The following is a 22,965-nucleotide window of genomic DNA, read 5'->3' on the forward strand; positions in this document are numbered from 1 at the left end:
CTATTCTTTACTCGTTGTTTCTATTTGAATTTATGACTCCTTCACTAAGAAAAGAATGATGATATTCAAGTCAGAGTTTAATGTACCTACCTAACCAAAAATAACGTGGTGTGTGTGTGTGTGTGTGTGTGTGTGTGTGTGTGTGTGTGTGTGTGTGTGTATTTAGGAGGGCAAAAATATTAAGGAGAGGGGGGCTGGAGAGATGGCTCAGAGGTTAAGAGCATTGACTGCTCTTCCAAAGGTTCTGAGTTCAATTCCCAGCAACCACATGGTGGCTAACAACCATCTATAATGAGATCTGGTGCCCTCTTCTGGCATGCAGGCAGGCATGGAAGGAATGTTGTATACATAATAAATAAATAAATATTAAAAAAATATTAAGGAGAGTTGGAGTTTATCAGGAAGATAATTTAACATAGACATAAGCACAGGGTTAAAAGAAAGAGAAGTTCTTAGGGAAAGACCAGTGCACACTCATGTGTGCAAATGTTGGCCTTTCAGGATGAAGTCTCTCCCATCCCTCAAACAAGGTTTATTGTGGTTAATACGGATCGTTAAGCAAGAATAAGGAGTCCTTAATACTTTTCTGAATACAGGCTGTGTTATTTGGCACATTATCTTTCCTTGCCGGTGTTGTTTATCTCTCTAAGTAGCCTGTCAGTAAAGTTTCAAAGAGAACCGCAAAGTATCACTCAAAAGAGGCCAAGTTTTCTTTTTAGGAGGTAGACATTCCCTTAGCGTAACTACAATTGGTTTAGAGCAAAAGAGAAATATATGGGGGAGGAGAGAGTCTTGGGAACAACTTCTATTCCCCAGGGCAGTAGTGGGAGGAAATTTTGGCCAGCAGAGGCGCTGCTGTGGGGCCACAAGAAACCCGAAGAGCGAGCAAGCCCACAGTTGCCCGAGATGTGGAACCCGCTGCAGGACAGCGACTCTGTGGTGGATCCGGGACGCCGCCAGCGCTGGCTCTGCGCCGGGACACTGGTGCTGGCTTTCTCCGGAATCTTCATCATTGGCTTTGTCTTTGGTAGGATGATCGCGGGGCAAACCATAGGATCCCGACTCGTCCACCTCCCTTTCCTTCCCTTCTCTACTCTGCAGCTCTGTCTGCACCCAGAGGCGATCTTGTTGTGGGTCTCCCCCAATGTCCTGATTGGGGGCGGTGGGAGGAGGAGGGAGTAATCCCTATGGGTTAAGCGGTGATTTGCTGGCCTCTGTACCAGACTGAGTTTTGAATAAACTGCTTGTAGGATTGCGCTGCACAGATTAAAGTCAGATTTAAAAAACAAAAAAGCGGAACCTGAGCTAGGTTTGAGCCACTGGAACCCTGCAAGACGCCACACTTCTTAGAAGAGCTCCCCAGTGGCGGCTGATGCAGATCAACCAGCAGGACTGGCATGGAGTTGCTTTTGCCTGCTTGGGATTTCTTCTAGCTGGTTCCTGGGCCGGTTTCTTGGGGGGGGGGGGGGGGGGGTACCACCGCGTTCAGGGCATGGCTCTGAAAGGAGTTCCTTTCAGTTGGCATTCTTCCTTAGGCCTAACAGTGGCAAATGCTGAAATGTTAATTGCTGTCAGCACTTTCTCACCGTATTCTTACCAGGTCTTTGAGCTTAGTTCAGATTGAGCCCAACTCCAAAAGAAAACTTGAGCAACACAAGCTAACACACTTATGCATTCAGAAATGCATCACGAATCCTCGCTGTGAAATAGTCACTGTGCCTCTTTTCGCCTTAGATTCTCTATCTTTACGATGCAGCTAATATGACCAACTTACAGAGAATAGAACACGAAACAGCATGTGAAGCTGTCCTAGAACAACGCTCAGGTCTTCTTTGTAACAGATTTTAGCACACAGGCTGGTCTAAGATGTTATCCAAGTCGGCCCTCTTGGCTGTGAATTCGGAGTATCCTTCGTAAAACAGGTTATGGAGCAGTTGGGTAGCATTAATTCATACCCTCCCATCTTAACTAATATAAAGATATCAGTAACCACCTATGATTGTTGTGGGACTTCAGTGAGGTATTTGCTTAGAAAGACGACTTAAATTGATTTTCCCTTATTTCAGTTTAAAAGTGAGAAACGAGACTTGGGAAGGCTAGCTGGGGATTAAAAGGCTGTGTGTCCTAAAGGCAATTCATTGTTTCTGCTTTGTAACTCTCACTGTAATCCTTGGTTTCACTGCTCAGTGAGTGAGTTTGTTTGTGTTCTGTCTCCCCCACAGGACTCTATCTTCTTCCTGTCGAATTCTCTTCAGACCTTGGTTCTAATCTATCATTCTCGGGGTGTTCTCCACTAATCTCACACTCATCTCCAGGTCCCTTAGTTTTATACACAGGGAGGATAATATATTCCTTTCGGTCCATCCGTGTGTCTCCACGTGCTTATTTATGTGCTTCCGTGTTTGTGCATATGTGATCAAAAACATGAAAAGTTCCATGAAGGTTGTCTGGGTAACCTTCTATATTCCCCGACCAGGTACTCAGCAAACCCTGAAATGATGCCCTATTCCTTTCAGATTAAAATAGACTCATGGGACCAGGGGCTAAGGAGCTGGTTATAAAGTGTCTCTAGTTTTCTGGGCATTGGATTTCTTACAGGGCTATGGAGTACATTGTAGTGCATTGTGGTTTCCCACCTTTGAGTTCTCAAGTCTGTTTCAATGGGAAACAAAAATGTCAGTACATGTTGCTCTAGTTTCAAATTCAAAGCAGACTAAAAGTTTGGGTTTTATTTAATGCCTTGAAATAATTTAAACACTTGAAATATAGTCATCATCAAGATTCTCCTTTTGAGTATCTGCAAATGTTCACATATGTGGGGATGTCCATGTATAGGATGAGAGAACGAGGTGTCCACAGAGTTAAATAGAGGGAGTTACTTCTTTCCTGGGAGCTTAAGTTACAGATAATTGTGAGCTGCCAGATCTTGGAGCTGGGAATCAAACTTGGACTGCAAGAACAATATATGCCCTTAACTGCTGAGCAATCTCTCTAGTCAGTGTACTCATAATTAATTCATTATAATCATTTGTTAAATGCTTATTCTATTCTAGCTCTATAGAAAAGCAAGCAATTATGGGCAAAAAGAAGATAATGTAGAAAAGGATACATTCTCAAAACATCTTATCTACAATAGTTTGCACAATACTACCAAATCAATCTCCTTATTAGACTTTTCTGAGAAGTAACAGCAATGCACATAAACTGAAATTTGGTTAAAATACATTGTGCTTGCTTTGAAATTAAAAAAAGTATATACTGATATGCTCTTTCCCACATAGAAGCAAGCAAGGGAAAGAAAACATCAAAATTCTAGCTAGTACAGAAGATAATTAACTGTGACTGACATAAAAATAAGACCCAACCCTAAGTTCATATCTCATTCATATCTTTGTATTTTTCAGGATGGTTTATAAAAGCTTCCAGTGAATCTACTGGTATTGTTTCCAATGCTGGCATGAAGAAGTTATTTTTACAAGAATTGAAGGCTGAGAACATCAAAAACTTTTTATAGTAAGCATGTACTTAAAAGTTGGACATTATATAAAAAAACATTGTTCTGTTTAGATGGTTTGTTACAGCATTTCATATACAAAATTTTCGCTTTTTTCAATGTTTTGTTTATTGAGGATCTTGTATTCCATTTCATAGAGGAATATTACAGCTTCAACTTTAACTGCAGATCATTAGAAAGCTTCCGGAGTGGAGTCAACAAATATTCCATGTAAAAAGACTAGCCATGGGGCTGGAGAGATGGCTCAGCGGTTAAGAGCACTGCCTGCTCTTCCAAAGGTCCTGAGTTCAATTCCCAGCACCCACATCGTGGCTCACAACCATCTGTGATGATGTCTGGTGCCCTCTTCTGGCATTCAGGCATACACACAGAAAGAATATTGTATACATAATAAATAAATAAATAAATAAATAAATAAATAAATAAATAAATAAATAATGTTTATTATAAAAAATAAAGACTAGCCATTGCAAGCCAGCAAATATCTGTCACAACTGCTTAATCTTGCTCCTGCAGCGCAAAAGAAGCCAAAGGAAGCATGAGGCAACTAGCTACATGTGCCAGTTCATGAGCACTGAAATTTGATTCTTATATGTTGATGCATTGCAAAGTCCGTGTGTTTACTCAACTACTTAAAATGCAAAGCTGTTCTTTGCCTATGGGCTGCACAAAAACAGGTCGTGACCTAATTTGGACTGAAGAACTTACTTTGTAGATTCGTCCTTTAAAGAAAGATAGTGTGTTTTAATCAAGAAAAAGTTGACTTTAAAACTGCACAGTTGTTCAAACTCCATCGTGGCTCATTGATAGGGCAGTAACTTTTAGTGAATAATGAACCTTCTTAAGCTTTTATTCTCATATCTATGAAGATAAGAGTAAAGATACTGTGATAAGGATGAAATTGGAAAGCAGATGTTTTGAAAATTTACAGACAAATTCTATTCTTATTGAAATAGTTTAAAGCAAAAGAGATAAATAAACTTAAAAGTATTGTGCCTTGCACATTCTAGACAAGACCTCTACCACTGAACATATACAAGGCCCTGGTTTGATCCTCAACAATGCAAGAAATTAAAAGCTAAAAGTTGTCACAAAGTTAAATGTATACTTAGTTAAAAATAAAATGTGTGAATGTATATTTAGTGTATCCAACTACTACTAATGGTTTATAGTTTTCAGCGTTTAAAATAAGGTGTCAAAATTGTTTGTAAACCCCCTAATGATTGAAGGATTTCCTAATGAATACAAAGCGATTTGATATAAAAATACGATTAAATATTCACATATGGATTGAGTTTTATATTAGTAGGCATATGCATATGTGCCTGTATCAATTACAATGAGTTAAAAACCATAAAAACCATTGCTTCCACTGATTTCAGAAGGACCCTGTTAAATGAGAGGCTTGGGTTTAAACTTCTTTATGGAAAACCCTCTGCAGATTGTATTTACTCCACTATATTCTGCATTGGAGGCGTGATAATAGTAGTTTTGTATTGTTCCTTATTGGAGATTAAAACAAAATAAACATTAATGTTTAAACATTTCCAATGTTTCTTCAACAGTAATTTTACACGCACACCACATTTGGCTGGAACAGAACACAATTTTGAGCTTGCAAAGCAAATTTATGCCCAGTGGAAAGAATTTGGCCTGGATTCGGTTGAGCTGTCCCATTACGATGTGCTGCTGTCTTTCCCAAATGAGACTCGTCCTAACTACATCTCAATAATTGATGGAGACAGAAATGAGGTAAGAAAAGGAGAGAATATAGGAAACATTCCACCGTAATCTTGTATCATGTTCACATATATATCAAACTCAATATTATTGACTTTTGAGATTTGCCTTTAAAATCTCCTTATCAATGTCAGTTTATTTCTTAGAGTATTTGAACTTAGTGTGATTTAGGGAAGATTGTTTTTTTTATGAATGCTTTATTATAGTTACTTTCTATTTTTTAGTATTATATGCCAATTTCAAATACAATATATAGTTAAGATTCTGAGCAGGTAAACAGACTCTCATGGGTTTAAAGTATAAAGATATCACACAGATTTAGTGTTAGCCGGGATATTTACAGAGCCAGTGTGGGTTTGAGCTAGCAAGGGTCTGTTAGGGTGACAGAAGGGAGAGAGGAGGGGAGGGCATAGGAGGAGAAGAGGGAGGGAAAACTGTGATTGGGATGTAAAATAAATAAAAAATTTGAATTGATTAAAACATTCTCTGCAAAGTTATATATTCAAAAACTGTATTATTCTTTAATATTTCAAACTCAGTGAAAACCAGTTGGTCTTGATAAATTGATTGCATAGAAGAACTAAAACAAGTAGTATAGCTTTTAATTGCCATAAGGCAATTAATACTTTTAAAATATGTATTCTTTATATCAACTTTCACCTTTTAAATCATACTTTTATTTAGTTTTGATAGTGTCTGTCTCTAATCCCAGCATTAGGGAACCTGAGTAAGAAAGATAAGAGATTCAAGGCCAGTGTGGACTCGTGAATTCTTGACCAGCTTGGATTACATACTGAAACTTTTGTCTCAAAAAATAATAATGTTACAGCAGTGGTGGTGGTATAATGAGAAGTTATATCTTACTGATAATATAACTATGGGCTGGTGCACTGATGTTTTGTTGACAAAGTACTGCAGTGAGATACAGGAATACAAACTTAAAAGACTAAAAAATAAGCATTTTTCTACTTTGAATTTCAAGGTTTTTTAACCCCCATTATTCTTTACATATTGCCACATTTTAAAATTTATATAATATCTAAATATATACCTAATATTGATTTTGCTATTTTGTCCTTATTGGTTTTGTCAGAGATATGTCATGTTTGCTAATGTATTCAAATAACTAAGCTTTGTCTTTAGCAGTCTTCTGTAACTTCATGTTTTATTAATTACTTTCTAACTTTAGATTTTCTTTATTACTGTCTTTGTGTTGACTTTGCTATTCCTTGCAGCGTGTTCTGAAGAATACTCAACTTACTGCTATCCAGTCTTTAATAAATTGTGAGATTCATGTTCTCTTACAACTGCTTTAACTAACTCTCACAAGTTTGGATAAGAGGTATTTCAGTAATCACTGATGTGTAATTGCTTTCTAATTTCCATTTTTATTCTTAAATTATTTTTATTTGTTTGCCATTTTTGGAGGTTTTTAATATCCTTGATATTCCAATTCAATGATGACATTCTCAAATAGATACACAGATTCGTATTTTGGTTAGTGTTTTTTTTTATTTTTTCAAGTATGAATGTTGGGGTCATTGTCTCTGAGTACTATTGAGGATGGATCTCTCAACTATGTAACCTTTTTGTTAAAGTAAATTTGATATTCAAATTGTTATAGCCTTATTTTAATAGTTTACTCCCTTTAATATAGCAAGGCTATATTTCTCTTTGAGGACTTTAAAGCAATGTCTGTGGACATTATCTCCTTAAGCAGAAATTGCTGCTTAGAAGCTTTTATAGACCCCTCAAGAGGCTGAATCTCTACTAGCCTACTGTGGAGCACCTGAGTGTCTGGCCTGCTGTTTTCTGGGATGCTCATGAGGCTGAATTTCTTCTAGCGTATTGAGGAGCACCCGTGTATCTGGGATGTTGTTATTAGGAATCCTCGTGAGGCTGAATCTCTACTAGCCTACTGTGGAGCACCTGTGTATAACCAGTGTGATTACTGGCAGGCGAGATGGAAGCATTTTCTGGCTTGTTTGCTTGTGATAAACTTTAACTGATTTGCTCTTCATTTTCTTGTTTGTTTCTCTAGATTTTCAACACATCATTGTCTGAACAGTCACCTCCAGGGTATGAGAACATCTCAGATGTTGTGCCTCCTTTCAGTGCCTTCTCTGCACAAGGGACACCAGAGGTAACAATATAGCACACTACAATACAAATGTCGAGCAGGAGTCCCATTTTCTCATACATTCAGGCAATAATTAAACTGTAATAAGAAGGATTTACAGATAATTCAAATTTATTCCTTTTCCACACATAACAAACTAGGCTATCTGAGTAAGAGAGAAGTATAGAATTCTTTTGTTGTTGTTCATGGTGCTTTTAAGAATAAAATTTGCTTTAATTAGATGTGCAAACTTACATATTTTTGAATTTTGACAAATACACATTTCTGTGTAACCAAAATCCTATTGATGTACATAGTGTTGCCATTAGTTCAGAAAATTTCCTTAAGCCTCTTCTCAATTTTACACATCATGAAGGCAATCCTTGCTCATCTGTGCGTGTGGGCGTGTGTGAGAGAGAATGTGTTTGTGTGTGTGTGTGTGTGAATGTGTGTGTATTTGTGTGTGTTTATATGTGTTGTGTATCTCTGCATATTTCATTACTATGTCAAAATTAAAATGCTTAAAATAAGCAACTGGAAAGATAGAGGATTTATTTTGATTTGAAATTTTAGAGGGCTGGGTTCATGGTCACTCAAGGCCCATAAGGTAGGCCATTATGATAAAAAGACATGTTTTAGTAACACCATCATTGTGACTGGGAAAGAGAGGACAGGGAAAAGAAGATCCCCAGGGATAATATATGCTTCTAAGGGTCCCAGGGGCCCATTTCCTCCAGTCACATTTACCTTCCAGTTTTCCCACCTCCCAATAGTCCATTTCATTGTGAACTCATTTGTGACTTATTTTATTCTTTTTTATTTTGAGGCAAAAATCCTCTGGAATTGTCTGAGCCAAGTTCCCTAAATGTTTGAAGGAACTCATATTTGGCCTACTGGGGAGACAGGATGGAGCTATGCCTCCACCATGTACCACTGATCCCTGAACCAGCCCAGAAGTCCTTAGCAAAAACACAACACCAACCAGTTTGGTGAGAACAGAAAACATGAAAGAGCCCTCTCTGATCTAATTGAAGTATTTAAGTTAAAGGGAAAAATCACTGATTTCTGTTTCAGTGTCTCTGTTTATTCCACACTGTTCCCAGATTTTTTTTATTTTTTATTTAGTCTCTCTCTCTCTCTCTCTCTCTCTCTCTCTCTCTCTCTCTCTCTCTCTCTCTCTCTCTCTCTCTCCTCTTCTCTCTCTCATGTGATTTTCCTTTAAAAATCTTTTGGATGATTCTTTCTTTTTCCATTTCTCAGGCTTTCCTTTTATTGCATTTTAGTATTTTGTTATTATATTCCCTTTATTGCATTTAAATCTCTTAATGTATTCTGTCTGTACCTTTGTTCCTTTCTATGACCATCATTTTACAGTTAACTACATTTTACTGTATTCCTACATATGACTTGATTTAGTGGTGTTGCTATGGCTTGTTTGTTATCTTGAGTGGTACTGGGTATTGAGCCCTAAAGAGGTGACTACTGCCTGAGAAAACCCTTGTTTATAAGTGGAAGAGGTGCTGGAGAGATAACTCAGTGGTTAAGAGCCTTGGTTTCTCTTCCAGAGAGGACCTGAGTTCAGTTTCTTGTACCTACACGTGACTTACAAATGTCTGAGAGATCAGTTGTCATAGTCATTTGGGCAGTTAGTTGTGGTGTTCATTATGGTCATCTGTGGTTGACAGCTATATTGGTTGGTTGTAGTAGCCACTATGGATGTTAGTTGTCTTGCTCACTGTGGTGAAAAGCCATGGTGAACACTATGGAGGTCAGTTGTAACAGCAAACTATAATGTTACTATTGTGGTCGGTTGTGGTCGTCACCGACAGTCATAGTGTTCAACATGATGACCTGTTGTCACGGTAACTGTGGTGCTCTCTTACAGTGTTCATTACAATGGTCCGTTGCGTTGGTTAGTCCTCATGAGTCCTCATGGGCTCTCAGCAAGTTAACTACCCAGTATTTTAGTGTCAAACACATAATTTGTTACTTACTCCACATGTTTTGCAGCAATGTCATACTGTCTTTGAGTGTTTCTTTGTGTACAGTAAACAAAGAGATTGCTACATTGTAGCAAATAGAGAATCTTTCAAGATCTATCCTGTAGCAGTTTATATGCCTATTTTTAATGTGTGCATGCCCCTCTTCCCTCAAATTTTCATAAACATTCAAAATTATATAATTTTGTTTATTTTAATTTGCTTAAACTGGAGTTTTTCTCCATTACCAGAGAGGTCATTCATACATATTCATTATGAAATCTGGGCTTTCACTTTGCAAATGACTAACTATAGCCATTTTCCTTTTCTGGAAAATTTCTGACATTTTTTCCTATTAAGTTTTATCAATTTCTTCAGTCTTTTAAGTATAACATACAACCCCAACAATTTTAGATGTCACAAATATCTTCTAAGTTTCCAATTATTGGATCTTTTTGCCTGTATTTTGCTTTTTACAAAAAATTCCAAATTTTGATTTTTTTTCAATTATTTCTTTATATTTTTTACTATGAACATTTAAATAGTTGTCATCATTATTTATAATATTTCTCTATAAAGAGAAGTATATGACATACAAGATGCATAGCATACAAGACACTGACTAATAGAACTTCATTTCAAACAAATGATTAATTTGCCTTATCAGAGTCCAATATATGGACAAATTCCATGAGATAATAGTACTTGTAGAAATGAAATGTAGTTTAAAATTACTTAAAAAACATAAATTACTTAAAACTACTAAAAAAAATCTTAGAGCATTAGCTTAGTGTGTGTCAGTTGGAGAGCACTGTGAAATGTACTGTCGTTAAAAGATTTTTATGTCAAAACAGATTATACTTCCAAATATGATGAAGAGAAAATTATAACCATACCCAGCTAGTTTGTATATAGATTCAAGAATTAATGATGGAGAAATGTACTACATACACGTAAGAAACCTATATAATTAGTAGAGAATTAATTCTACTCATAAGAAAGTACCCCCAGAACTCTGAAGAATGAGGCAGGGATATTGCTGTGAGTTTGAGGCTAGTCTGCACTACATAGTTTTTTCCCTTCTCTTAAAGGAAATCATAACCTTCATTATTTTTATTTCCTTCAAACATGCTTAAATTATTCTGCAATATAGAAGGTTTCATTCTCTGTGCTATCACTATTTGCATTAAAATAGAAGGCCATGTGCTGACTATAGTGATTTGCTGGGTGATCTGTAACCCAATCACGAGAGTATTAATTCTCTACTAATTATATAGGTTGCTTACGTGTATGTAGTACATTTCTCCATCATTAATTCTTGAATCTATATACTCTGAATCCTGTGGAAATTATAACACTGGCTCATACACTGGGCTATTTTAATTAACTATTGCATGTCTATAAACCTACTGTAGCATTTCTCAGGTTTTAAGATTGGTCATAAGTGGAGATTTTGAAAAGCCCAGATTCTGGATTTTAGCCCATGAGTTTCAGCAGGTCTGAGGATGTACCAACGAGCTCGTGGGTGTTTCTTTGAGAACCACTGTTTTTTGACCCAAATTCTCGTATTGATAAGGGCAAACAAAAAGAAGCCTGAAGGAATCAGGAAAAATTCCAAGCCAAGGACGAGATTATTTTGCAACCAGAACAACAGCACAGTGTGAGTCCTACAAGAAAGCCATTGTTGAAGACAAAATGGTTTTTCAACTGAGAGTACAGCTTGCCTAGAGAGTGTATCTATTGGTTACTTTTGTTTGCAAAGATTTTTAAACTTATTTGATTTTTATACCAATCCCAGTTTCCCCTCCCTCCCCTCCTCCTGCTCCCCCATCTTCACCCCATCCCCCATCCTTATACACAGGGGATAGGGCCTTGGTCCTGCCTCAATGTGAGGTGACAGACTTTGTTTGCAAATTTTTAAGTCAATTCCTTCCCCAGTCTGTTCTCTAGAATAGTTTATCTTATGATGATTGGCAGTTGATCAAAAGATAGCTGTCATTTTGCAATATTTAAGGGGGGAATCTCCCCAAAATTGTGAGTTTCTCCCAAGTGAGAACTTACTAGTAAAATCAAGAAATGTGAGAAGAGCAATTTAATCTCTTCTCTCCCTCTCTCCCTTCCCCCTCTCCCCCTCTCTCTTTGTCTATCTCATCTCAGTCTCTGTCTGAGACTCTGACTTTCTCCTCTCTTTCTTTACCTTTTTGCTCTTGGATGGTAACTCTAGTTAGTTCTGCCCATACATGTATGGTTATGAGGCCATCTACTGACGTATAGGGAAACCTACCAGTGGCCACTCCATGAAAGGATGATTCTCCCTCTTCTAGCAGTTAACAATTGCCAATTTTCTAAGTAAGGAATGGGTCCTCACCCATCTGTGCAGGAATTTTGATTGGCTTGATCTTCTGGTAATCACTGGGCTCTGAGATCCTGAATGCAATAGCCACTGTGTCTAGGAGACAGCGTTTCACAGTTCTTATCCCATCCTTTGCTCTTACATTCTTTTGAAAAGCCTTCCTTGAACTTAAAGCTGATCATTCACTGAAGAACAACCTAGGCAGTGTATCTTTGTGCCAGACCATCACAAAGGTTTCTAAGTTAATGCTTAAGGAAAAGAGAAACTGAAAAAAAATTGTAAAAGTACAGAAAATACAGTCATAAGTAGATTTGAGGTTTTGTACATAATCAATATTTTTGTGGTATTGTTCATTGAGCCTGGTAATTCTAAGTACATATTATTCCATGATGCTACATTCTCAGACTGTGTTCATATATTTTTTTTAAACGGAAGAAGTTAAGTGGTATAAATGTACAAGTATTTAAATCCTTCAGATATAAATTAATAGCTGTTCATTGCTTCTGAAATGTTGCCATTTATAATATGTTGGAATTTATATTCCTTGTAGACACTTGGTATCATAAAGGTATGATAAACCTGTTTTAGATGCCTGTGTAAATAAATAATGTATACATTTCTTTTCAGAATTTGTTTAGATACTAGATTAGAGGAGGAAACATTTCAGAAAATGACTTTACAAATGACAGTGTTGAGACTTAGGAAGGGGAATGCGCTTGATTGTGATCATACAAACGACTGCAACTAAACCTTCTGTTGATGACATTTTTTGGTCTCTGATGTTTGTGAAGTCCTGTTATGCTCCTATTTGATTGTGCAGTCTAAAGGATAGAAAGCCTTCTTTCACCAAGGGTTTGTCAACCTATGGTGACTGAACTTTTTCAGATTTCAGCAACTTGTATATCGAAGCAGTTAGGTGGATATTTCCACATTTTATTGTTACTTAGTAACGGATTAAAATTTGTCTTTTAATCCATATGTTTCTCTTCACCTGTCTAATTATGTTTTCAATTTAAGTTAACTTCTCTGTTGTCTCATTTGAGACTCATCTGTCCCGGGGCTCTTGGAGGTTCTTGCTTTATCTGCATCTCTTTCGGTGTCACACGTCCATCATTTGTAGATGCCTCCATATGCTACGTCTTCTAGCTAATTGCTCTTGATCTCAACAGGGGGATCTAGTGTATGTTAACTATGCACGTACTGAAGACTTCTTTAAGCTGGAAAGGGACATGAAGATTAATTGTTCTGGGAAGATTGTGATCGCCAGATACGGGAAAGTGTTCAGAGGAAATAAGGTAAGAAAATGATGTCCATACAGGAAAGTAGAGGAACTGGAGATCATCATATTAAGATAAATAAGACAAATACTGCATTTTTTCTCATAAGTGGGATCTAGATTCAGAAAAGCAAGATCAAAATTACAGATGGAAATAGAAGGGAGGTGATTGATTTGTAAGTAAGAAGGAGAGGACCAGGAAGGATGATGGGAGAAAGAAGAGTGTGAGAGGAGGAGGAATGCAGCGCATGCGATGCCCGTGTGTGCATTTGCTCTAATGAATCAGCTGCATTGTGTGATGCATAGGTGCCGAGGTCACCTGCTTCCCTCATCTAAAACGTGGGTGGTATATATTTACATGTGTAGAACCATCTCCTTAAAATTTCCGAGATTATGATTCTCTTGCCTTCATAAATTCTTGCCTTATAAGGAAAGACGCTCTCACATATAGAAAGTGTTTTTGATTTGTGTTCTTGGACTTCTGAACTTATTGGCACAAGCGAATGCACCAGGTTTTTCTGTTCCTGCAAGTTTCTGTGACTTAAAAAGAAGCATAAAAAAAACCGACTAATTTTTAGTAACTTTATTTTAATTATTATCTCCAAAGACCTACTGGAATTAATTTAATGTGGATTGTTATTATAGGTAATGAGAAAAGTCCAAAACTTCCATTTCTGACGTAGATTTAATAATTTGGCTTGGGGATTCTACTTGGTTATTATGTTTCTAGAAAGCCAGAGGGATGAACAAATCCTTGCTCCCACTGTGATGGGAATATTCCAGGTCTGCCATTCTGCAAACCCATCACTTTTCAGATTGTGAATTAGGATCTAAGCCTAGGATCACGTAGTTGTAACCCCTTGAGAGGCCAAGGCAGGGGAATTACAAGTTCAATGCCTTTGTGGGCTATAGTGTAGATTCAAATTCAGCCTTGAAAATGTAGTGAAACCTGATCTTTAAAACAGAAGATAAAGTTTGGCTATTCATTTAATGTAATCTTGGTGTCTGCAATTACTAAGTCTGGAGCAACTCAGCCTAAACTGAGAAGAGAAACACCATGTCTTCTAGGTTAAAAATGCTCAGCTGGCAGGCGCGAAAGGAGTCATTCTCTACTCAGACCCTGCTGACTACGTTGTTCCAGGGGTGAAGTCCTATCCAGATGGCTGGAACCTCCCTGGAGGTGGTGTCCAGCGTGGGAATGTCTTAAATCTTAATGGTGCAGGTGACCCCCTCACACCGGGTTACCCAGCCAATGGTGAGTGATTAGACACAAACCATAATAAGAAACTGACCATTTCAAGTGATTTTTGCAAAAGTTTTTATGACAAAATGACTAAGGGTTAATTTTTTTCTCATTCTTTTTGAATCATAGAAATAAGAACGTTTCAAATTCTGAAAAATCAATGTTCCTTATGTCATATTTTAAAGCTTGGACCTGAGGGGTTTGGGGCTCAGACTTTTTTTAAGATACTGAAATGTAATATGGTTTGTGTATAATATAATGCATGACACATAAGGATATAGACACAATACAACAAAAATAACTCTGCAGCAAATTGTGTGATTAACAACAATGAACATGTGTTAAAAGGAATATAAGTAGATTCATGTCTGTTCTATTCTGTCTTTTTCTGCTCATGTGTTTGGCCAGGTTGGCTTTTCTTGTCATGGAAATTTACTCAAAACCTATAATTCTCATAAATATAGGTTTTACTTTTCTAGTAGTGAGCAGAAGAGCAAAATGTCTTATTAAGTAGTTTGATAGTACACTAAGGATACAGATACAGAGCCCAGACAGTGCACTAAGGACACAGCAACTTTTACTGCTTTGTAAAGATAAGTAATCACACTAAGTAGTGTTTCCTAATTGATAGCTTCTGCAAACCTTAGCAATCTTATAGGAACCAGAGTATTATGGTCTCTGGCTTGGAAGAAAATGTGTAAGATGCAAACCATCTGCCCACAATCATCATAGCACTAAGTAGGCTACTGGAGTTCAAAGTCCCAGGGTGGCCTCAGAGTCCACATTCTTGTCTTTTGCTGACATGTAGCCTGGTCAAACATTAATTAAACAGATAAATTGTTTTCGATGCATTCAACTATCAGATGTTGTCTACAAGTTCTGTGTTCATTTAGTTTGCATAGTTTGGAACAGAGTGAGTTGTTCTCTTAACTTCGATAAAGGAGTTTGTCAAAGTACCCATGACACTTACATATTTATTTTTGACCTCTGCTTCAATGAATCTTGTATTTCTCTAAAACTAATGTGTCTGGAGGGTATAAAAACCTTCTTTAAAACATAAGGAACTGCCATCACTGTTTTCATTCTTTAAAACCACTTTATATTACTCTACCATAAATAGAGTCATGTTGTTGATGCATAGTCATTGTTAGGTTTATCATGCTCCAGTATATGACCCCAAACCCAAATCTAGATATGAACAGTATTAATTAGGCTTAGTGGATTTTTTTTTCTTTTTTTTTTATTTGTATAAACTTAAAAATAATTAAATTTACAAATTTCCACCTCCTCCCACCAGCCTCCCATTTCCCTCCCCCTCCTCCCACCCCTCTCCCCTTCCCCCCACTCCTCTCCCCCTCCCTTTCCAGTCCCAAGAGCTGTCAGGGTTCCCTGCCCTGTGGTACGTCCTAGGTCCTCCCCCCTCCATCCATATCTAGGAAGGTGAACATCCAGACTGGCTAGGCTCCCACCAAGCCAGCACATTGCATAGGATCAAAACCGCGTGCCATTGTCCTTGGCGTCTCATCAGCCCTCATTGTTCGCCATGTTCCGAGAGTCCAGTTTTATCCCATGCTTTTTCTGGTAACAGTCCAGCTGGCCTTGGTGAGCTCGCAGTAGATCATCTCCACTGTCTCAGTGGGTGGGTGCACTCCTCGTGGTCCCGACATCTTTGCTCATGTTCTCACTCCTTCTGCTCCTCATTGGGACCTTGGGAGCTCAGTCCAGTGCTCCAGTGTGGGTCTCTGTCTCTATCTCCATCCATCGCCAGATGCAAGTTCTAGGATGGTATGCAATATATTCGTCAGTATTGCTCTAGGGTAGGGTCATTTCAGGTTCCCTATCCTCAGCTGCCCAGGGAACTAACTGGGGACCTCAGCTTGGGCACCTGGGAGCCCCTCTAGGGTCAAGTCTCCTGCCCACCCTAAAGTGGGTCCCTTAACTAAGAATTGTGGTTCCGTGCTCCCCTATCCAACCTTCCTTTATCCCGATCCTCCTGTTTCCCCAAGTCCACCCTCCTTCCCTTCTACCTTTTCTCTCCCCATCTCCCCTAACCCCCATCCCACCCCACCCCCAAGATCCCACTTTTCCCCCCGGCAATTTTGTCTACTTCCCTTATCCAAGAGGATAACTATGTGTTTTTCCTTGGGTTCACCTTCTTACTTAGTTTCTTTAGATTCGCCTTAGTGGATTTTTAACAAAATACATAAAATAGGTATAGCAATGTGTGTGGAGGGTTCACGGGGAGCTGGAGAGAGCAGGGATGGATATGATCAAGATACATTGTGTATATGTATGAAAATTTCAAATAATATAAGAAAGAAAAATCCTCAAATTTTACACAGAATATTCATCATATAAATGGAAATAAAATCCACAAATCTGCCCTGCATGACTTTTATTTACTCTTGCCTTTCCATTTCCATATTAAAAAAACATAAACCTCTTCCAACTCATGTTCATGCTAATTTAATATGGTGAAAATACAATTTAAATTAGCTGGAACTTCTGTTCACGGTAAGACCTCCTGAAACTGAAAAGCTTCTATAAAGCAAAAGACACAGTCAACAAGACAAAACAGAAGCCTATAGAATGGGGAAAGAACTTCACCAAACCCATATCAGACAGTGGTCAGATCTCTAAAATATGCAAAGAATTCAAGAAATTGGTCATCAAAAGAACAAAAAAAATTCAATAGAAAAAATGGAGTACAGACCTAAACAGAGAACACTCAACAGAGGAATCTAAAATGACTGAAAAACACCTATAAGGGAATGCTTAACGTCTTTAGCCATCAGGGAAATGCAAATCAAAACAACTCTGGCCAAGATCAAAAACACTGATGACAATTTATGCTGGAGAGAAAGTGAGGTAAAGGGTGCGCTCCTGCATTGCTGGTGGGAGTGCATATTGCTACAGCCCCTTTGAATATCAGTATAGTGATTTCTCAGAAAATTAGGAAACAACCTTCCTCAATACCACACTTCTAGCAATAGCACACTTGGGTATATATGCAAAGGATGCTCAATTGTTCCACAAGGACATGTGCTCAACTATGTTCATAGCAGCATTGTTTCTTATAGCCAGAACCTGGAAAACCTTAATGTCCCTTGACCGAAGAATGAATAAGGAAAATACAATGGAGTATTACAAGCAGAAAAAAATTAATGACATCTCGTGATTTGAAGGCAAATGGATGGAGCTAGAAAACATCATATTGAGTGAGGTAACCCAGAGCTAGAAAGACAAATTTCATATGTACTTACTCATAAGTGACTTTTAGTCATAAAGCAAAGAAAACCATCCTATAATTCACAATCCTAGAGAACCTAGAAAATAATGAGGACCCTAAGAGAGACATACATAGATCTAATCTACATAGGAAGTAAAAAAATATAAGATCTCCTGAGTAAATTGGGAGCATGGGAACCATGGAAGAGGGTAGGAGAGGAGAGAGGAAGGGAGGAGAGCAGAGAAAAATGTATAGCTCAATAAAATCAATAAAAAAATAAAATAAAATGATTGACTCTTAGGGAAAGGGCATGCAATCTCTACAGATAACATTTATTACTTCGTATGCCTTATCATTTGTTTTAGTGACAAATAAGCTCTTTATTTTTCTCAGAATATGCTTATAGGTATGATTTGACAGAGGCTGTTGGACTTCCAAGTATTCCTGTCCATCCAATTGGATACGATGATGCACAGAAACTCTTAGAGTAAGTTTGTCAGAAAAAAAGATAACTGTTTTTGTATTTCTCATTCTTGAGAATTTTCAAATGTTTTATCGTAGTCTTCAAGTTTTGATACTCTATACTCAGTGATGGGTGCAATCTAGAATGTTTTCACAATTTTAAAGAATTCTGTTTCAGATTCTGGAATTTATTTTGTGCTCTCTTTGTCTTTTACCCTGTTTCAAAATAACTCCGAACCTGTGGATACTTTCCCAAACTCCTCTAGCTTCCTAGAGATAATCTTAATGATATTTTATTGACTGAAAATTCCATGCATCCAAATACTGTTTTTGGTGAAATCCACCCTCCCATTCCTTTCCCTTTAGATCCTCCTCTATCTCACCACCACTTCCCCTCTAAACTTCAGGTGATTTTTTTCTTATTTTATTTTCTTTGAATCCCCAGAGCCCCGATTAGGGCTCTCTGTATGTGCATAAAGTATATGAGCACACATAGACTTTCTGGAGTCACATTCCTAAGGAATACGGACTCTACCTCCCCCAGCAATCTACTACAATAATTCCTGAGCAAATAGGGCACTCTTCTCCCTTTCACTAGATCCTGTGTAGGTTTACTGCATGTAGTCACAATTGCTGTTAGTTCTTTGATATAGCTGTCAAATTATGCCCAGAGATGAATTTATTTTATTTGTAATGTTTTTAAATTTTATGTACAATATTTTTACTTGAATTATGTATGTGCACCATCTGCTTACCTGGTGTTCACAGAGGTCAGAAGAGGGCATTCAGTTCCTTAAAACTACAGTTGCAGATGTTTGTAAGTCGTTATGTGGCCCTCTGCAAGAAGAACAAGTTCTCTTAACTAATAAACTATCTCTCTATCTCCCTGAGTTATATTTCTTTCCTACTGAATTTTTTTTCTTGCAGTATATGGTTATCATGGTTTCCCCTCCATAATTCTTCTCCCAGATCATCTCCAACTCCAAACCCATCCATCAAATTCCATGTCTTTTTCTCACTTTTTAGCAAAAAGACTGAACAAGAGATGGCTCAGAGGTTAAGAGCACTGACTGTTCTTCCAGAGGTTCTGAGTTCAATTCCCAACAAAAGCATGGTGGCTCACAAACATCTATAATGAGATCTGATGCCCTCTTCTGGCCTCCAGGAAGGCAAACAGGCAGAACACTACACATAATAAATGATAGATAGATGATAGATGATAGATAGATAGATAGATAGATAGATAGATAGATAGATAGATAGATGATAGATTGATAGATAGATGATAGATAGATAGATAGATAGATAGATAGATAGATAGATAGATAGATAGATAGACAAAAAGAAGAGAAAACCTATAAAAAGAAATTAAAAAAAGAATCAAACAAAAATCAGAGAAATACATGACTTAGCTTTGTATAGTTAGTTATACTTTTTTGGGGTTCTTGAAGTAATTAGAATAATATCAACTGTATCTCTTAGTACCATAACTTTGGCCATTGCTATGAGTTCACTTTGTCTTCAAGTTTCTCATATGCAGAGTAGAATGGATAGTGGACACTGCCTTACAGGAATGGCAGAAAGGCTCAGTGGGTATTACATGCAAAGCACTTTGCTCTGTCGTTCATTCATAGAAACTCTCATGAGAAGATGCTCTAGACAGTAGATTACTTGGTGTTTTAACTTGCTATATTAAAGTTTACCCAACTAATCATTTTTTCATGTTTAACAGACACATGGGTGGCCCAGCACCCCCTGATAGCAGTTGGAAGGGAGGCCTCAAAGTGCCTTATAATGTGGGACCTGGCTTTGCTGGAAACTTTTCAACACAGTTAAGTTATTATTATAATCCTTTTATACAGACGGGTTTGAAAGAAGACATTTATAGACGAAGAAAAACATGTAAGGCCTAGTTAGTACCATCAAAAAATCAAACTAAAAGTTGAATAGGACAATGATTTCATATTATTAAAATTAGTAATTAGCAAATGTTCTTTTCTTCCTCTGTACAACTAAAAATATTTGTACCTAATGATGAAAGAGTTAGGAAGTGTGGGTGTTAAATCCGTAACCACCATTCTCAAAGAATGTGTTCTTTGTCTTTGAATTAGAAAAGTCAAGCTCCACATACACTCCTACAGTAAAGTGACAAGAATCTATAATGTGATTGGCACCCTCAAAGGAGCTACTGAACCAGGTAAAAGGAGCATTTGTTTGGCATATACTGGTCAATCAAATATCATGTATGTCTACTACTCTGGGTGCAGAATGAACTAAGAATTCAAGTTGCTGTCCTAATGAAAGTCACCTAAACAAAAAGTAAGACATTATGGGTATAGTATATCATCATATACATCACAAGAAAAGAAACATGAACGTCTGAGGATAGATGAGAGTAATAAACTGCACTGTTTACTTGTAGAAACAATAATTTATACAATATATTTTAATCACATTTCCCCTTTCTAATTTCTTACTAGATTCTCCCCCACCTTCCTATCCATCCAACTTCATGCATTCTTTCTTTCTTCCTTTATAAAACAAACAGGCAAGCAATCAAAATAAAACAAAAAAGGAATAAAACAAAATAAACAGAGTAAAGAAGAAGTCAAAGAAGAAGCATGAGCAGTACGTTTGCACACACACACACACACACACACACACAGGTAGGCACACACACATATACACACACCAAAACACCACAAAATCAGAAATAGTGATATATAAGGAAACAATCAGAAAAGTTTAAAAAATGCACAAACAAAACACTATGAGACAAAACAGTCACAAAACTACCAACAAGTTTGTTTTTGTTATCTATTTACTGCCAGGAATGGGGCCTTCCTTAAGTGTGATTTGTATACATTGTGATTGAGAGTAGGTTGGTGAATTCCACCTATTTCATTATATCTTTTGATTCTTTAAAATTTAGGTTTTGATTACTTACGATTTAGTTGATTATTATTATTTTAACATAAACAGTAAAATTAAATCAAATTAATTTTTTCACAAACATGCTGCTTATTTTTTTTCTGAACAAGATCTCAGAGTAGAAAGATTAGGCTGGGTTTAGGCTCAGTTTTATGTTATCTCCTCCCAAATTCTGAAATCGTCATTATGTTCTGTTCTATGCTAAGAGTAAACACGGGCTCTTCTTTAAGAACCAAGAGTTTTATAAAATTAAGTCTTGTAAGTACTAAACCACATATTCATGTGGATACAAACATCAAAGATTTATTGAATCTTACTAGATGATTATTTTGTGCCAGGACTGTGGTAAACTTTGGATTTGTGGGAGGTGGTCAAAACACACAGAAACTAGCGACAAGGAGATTATGATTTAAAAGAAAAGCTCAACATTTAAGGATGATGAATATCTAATCAAATATGAAATGGTTGCTACCAAAACTTTCAATACAAGCAGTTTCTTCTTCCTATAGTAGACAGAAAATGTCATAGAAGAAGAACACTAATTGATTGGGTTATAGACTAGAACTAGGAAGTGGAGGGCTGTGTTCTCTGTGGTGGACACAGAGAGGTAACAGATATTAGAAAATTTTGAGGAGGTAAACAGAGATAATTTCATATCTTCCTGTTATCCATATGCTTATTACTTTAATAATATATTGAATTAATTTTTTTTAATTCTTTTTTTCTTTTTTTTATTGTTAAAAGGAGAATAAAAAAAAACAAATTTCCACCTCCTCCCAGCCTCCCATTTTCCTCCCCCTCCTCCCACTCTTCTCCCCCTCCTCCCACCCCTCTCCCCTTCCCCCCACTCCTCTCCAATTTTTAAGTCACATTTATAATTTCATCAGATAGTAGAAACCAATACTAAAATCTGAGCAGAGACTCTAAGCCTTAGGAAAGCTGGTATTTTTATTTTGAGTTGTGAATGCCTTTGAGTAAATTTCACTTTGCTCTGTTTGTGACCCCTGTGCTGCTGTTGTATAGACAGATATGTCATTCTTGGAGGTCACCGAGATGCCTGGGTCTTTGGTGGCATTGACCCTCAGAGTGGAGCAGCTGTTGTTCATGAAATTGTGAGGAGCTTTGGAGCACTGAAGAAGAAGGAAGGTAAGAGAAACATGAGTGAAAAACCAAATTCTAGAAATTTCAGTGTAATCTTTTGAAATGTGACTGTGAAAATATTTTAGGGGCTGTGAAGTTGCTCCATGTTAGTGTACCTTGTGTACAAGAAGCCCTCTTCTCAATCTGCAATACACAATAGAAAACCAAATAAATTAATATGGACTCAATAATGTCAATAAATTAATAACAATAGCAGCGCAAGCATTAAGGATGGCTTATTTTTTATTATTTTTAATTACATATATATTCTGACAATCTGAAGTAAATTACAGGATTACTTATTGCTCTGTCAAGGATTGCCTTGCTAAGTGTTTGCTGGACAAAGAAACAGAAAGAACATTGCTAAATTCTTTTTATGTGTCCACAGTCATGCTGATGCCCAAACCACACTAAGACTAAGAATCATCAAAGAAAGAGAATTACAGACCAGTTTCCCTCATGAACATTGATGTAAAACTTCTCAATAAAATATTCACAAACCAAATTCAAGACCACATCAAAAAGATGTAGGTTGTGTTTGACCTCATTAGAAAAGATTTCGTAATTTCGTAAGAAGATTTCTACAGTGAATGCAAACCAGCATTGTCATAACTAAGGGGTGCGCTCAAAAATGAAATGATAAGGAATGAATGAAGATGGGATTTGATTAATACCATAACACATCAGACGAAAAAGAAAGCATGGATCCAACAGTTATAGGGAAAGCATACTTAATCAGTACATCTGAAATATTTATCAGCATTACAAGGACTTTACAGCATTTACTAACTTTCATTTAATGCTCCTGACAATCAAACAGTGTCTCTTCTTTATTCTGCTATGCTGTCTGTTAGATGAAGACATGAAGAATTAGTGTGTGTGGCACAGACTTATTAGAATATAGGAAGTGAGGAAAAATTACTCACTTTAAAACTTTGTCTTTCTTCAACTCCATAGGCTGTGTTTATTACCTTCAAGC

The 22,965-nt window shown here is 37.1% G+C and overlaps 1 protein-coding gene across 1 annotated transcript in view; it reads left to right on the forward strand.

The window, feature by feature from the left end:
- Positions 1-875: 875 nt before the first annotated feature.
- Positions 876-22,965, forward strand: part of Folh1 (folate hydrolase 1) — a 37,062-nt gene continuing 14,972 nt past the window's right edge. The window contains exons 1-10 of the mRNA XM_075952581.1: positions 876-1,027; positions 3,405-3,513; positions 5,080-5,266; positions 7,296-7,397; positions 12,875-13,000; positions 14,050-14,236; positions 17,847-17,940; positions 19,648-19,746; positions 20,027-20,112; positions 21,870-21,992. Of these exons, the coding sequence (XP_075808696.1) occupies positions 907-1,027; positions 3,405-3,513; positions 5,080-5,266; positions 7,296-7,397; positions 12,875-13,000; positions 14,050-14,236; positions 17,847-17,940; positions 19,648-19,746; positions 20,027-20,112; positions 21,870-21,992 (1,234 nt within the window). The 5' untranslated portion in view covers positions 876-906. The remainder of the gene's footprint in view (positions 1,028-3,404; positions 3,514-5,079; positions 5,267-7,295; positions 7,398-12,874; positions 13,001-14,049; positions 14,237-17,846; positions 17,941-19,647; positions 19,747-20,026; positions 20,113-21,869; positions 21,993-22,965) is intronic.

This window comes from Microtus pennsylvanicus, chromosome 18, assembly GCF_037038515.1.
Source record: "Microtus pennsylvanicus isolate mMicPen1 chromosome 18, mMicPen1.hap1, whole genome shotgun sequence".
Taxonomy (NCBI): Eukaryota; Metazoa; Chordata; class Mammalia; order Rodentia; family Cricetidae; genus Microtus; species Microtus pennsylvanicus.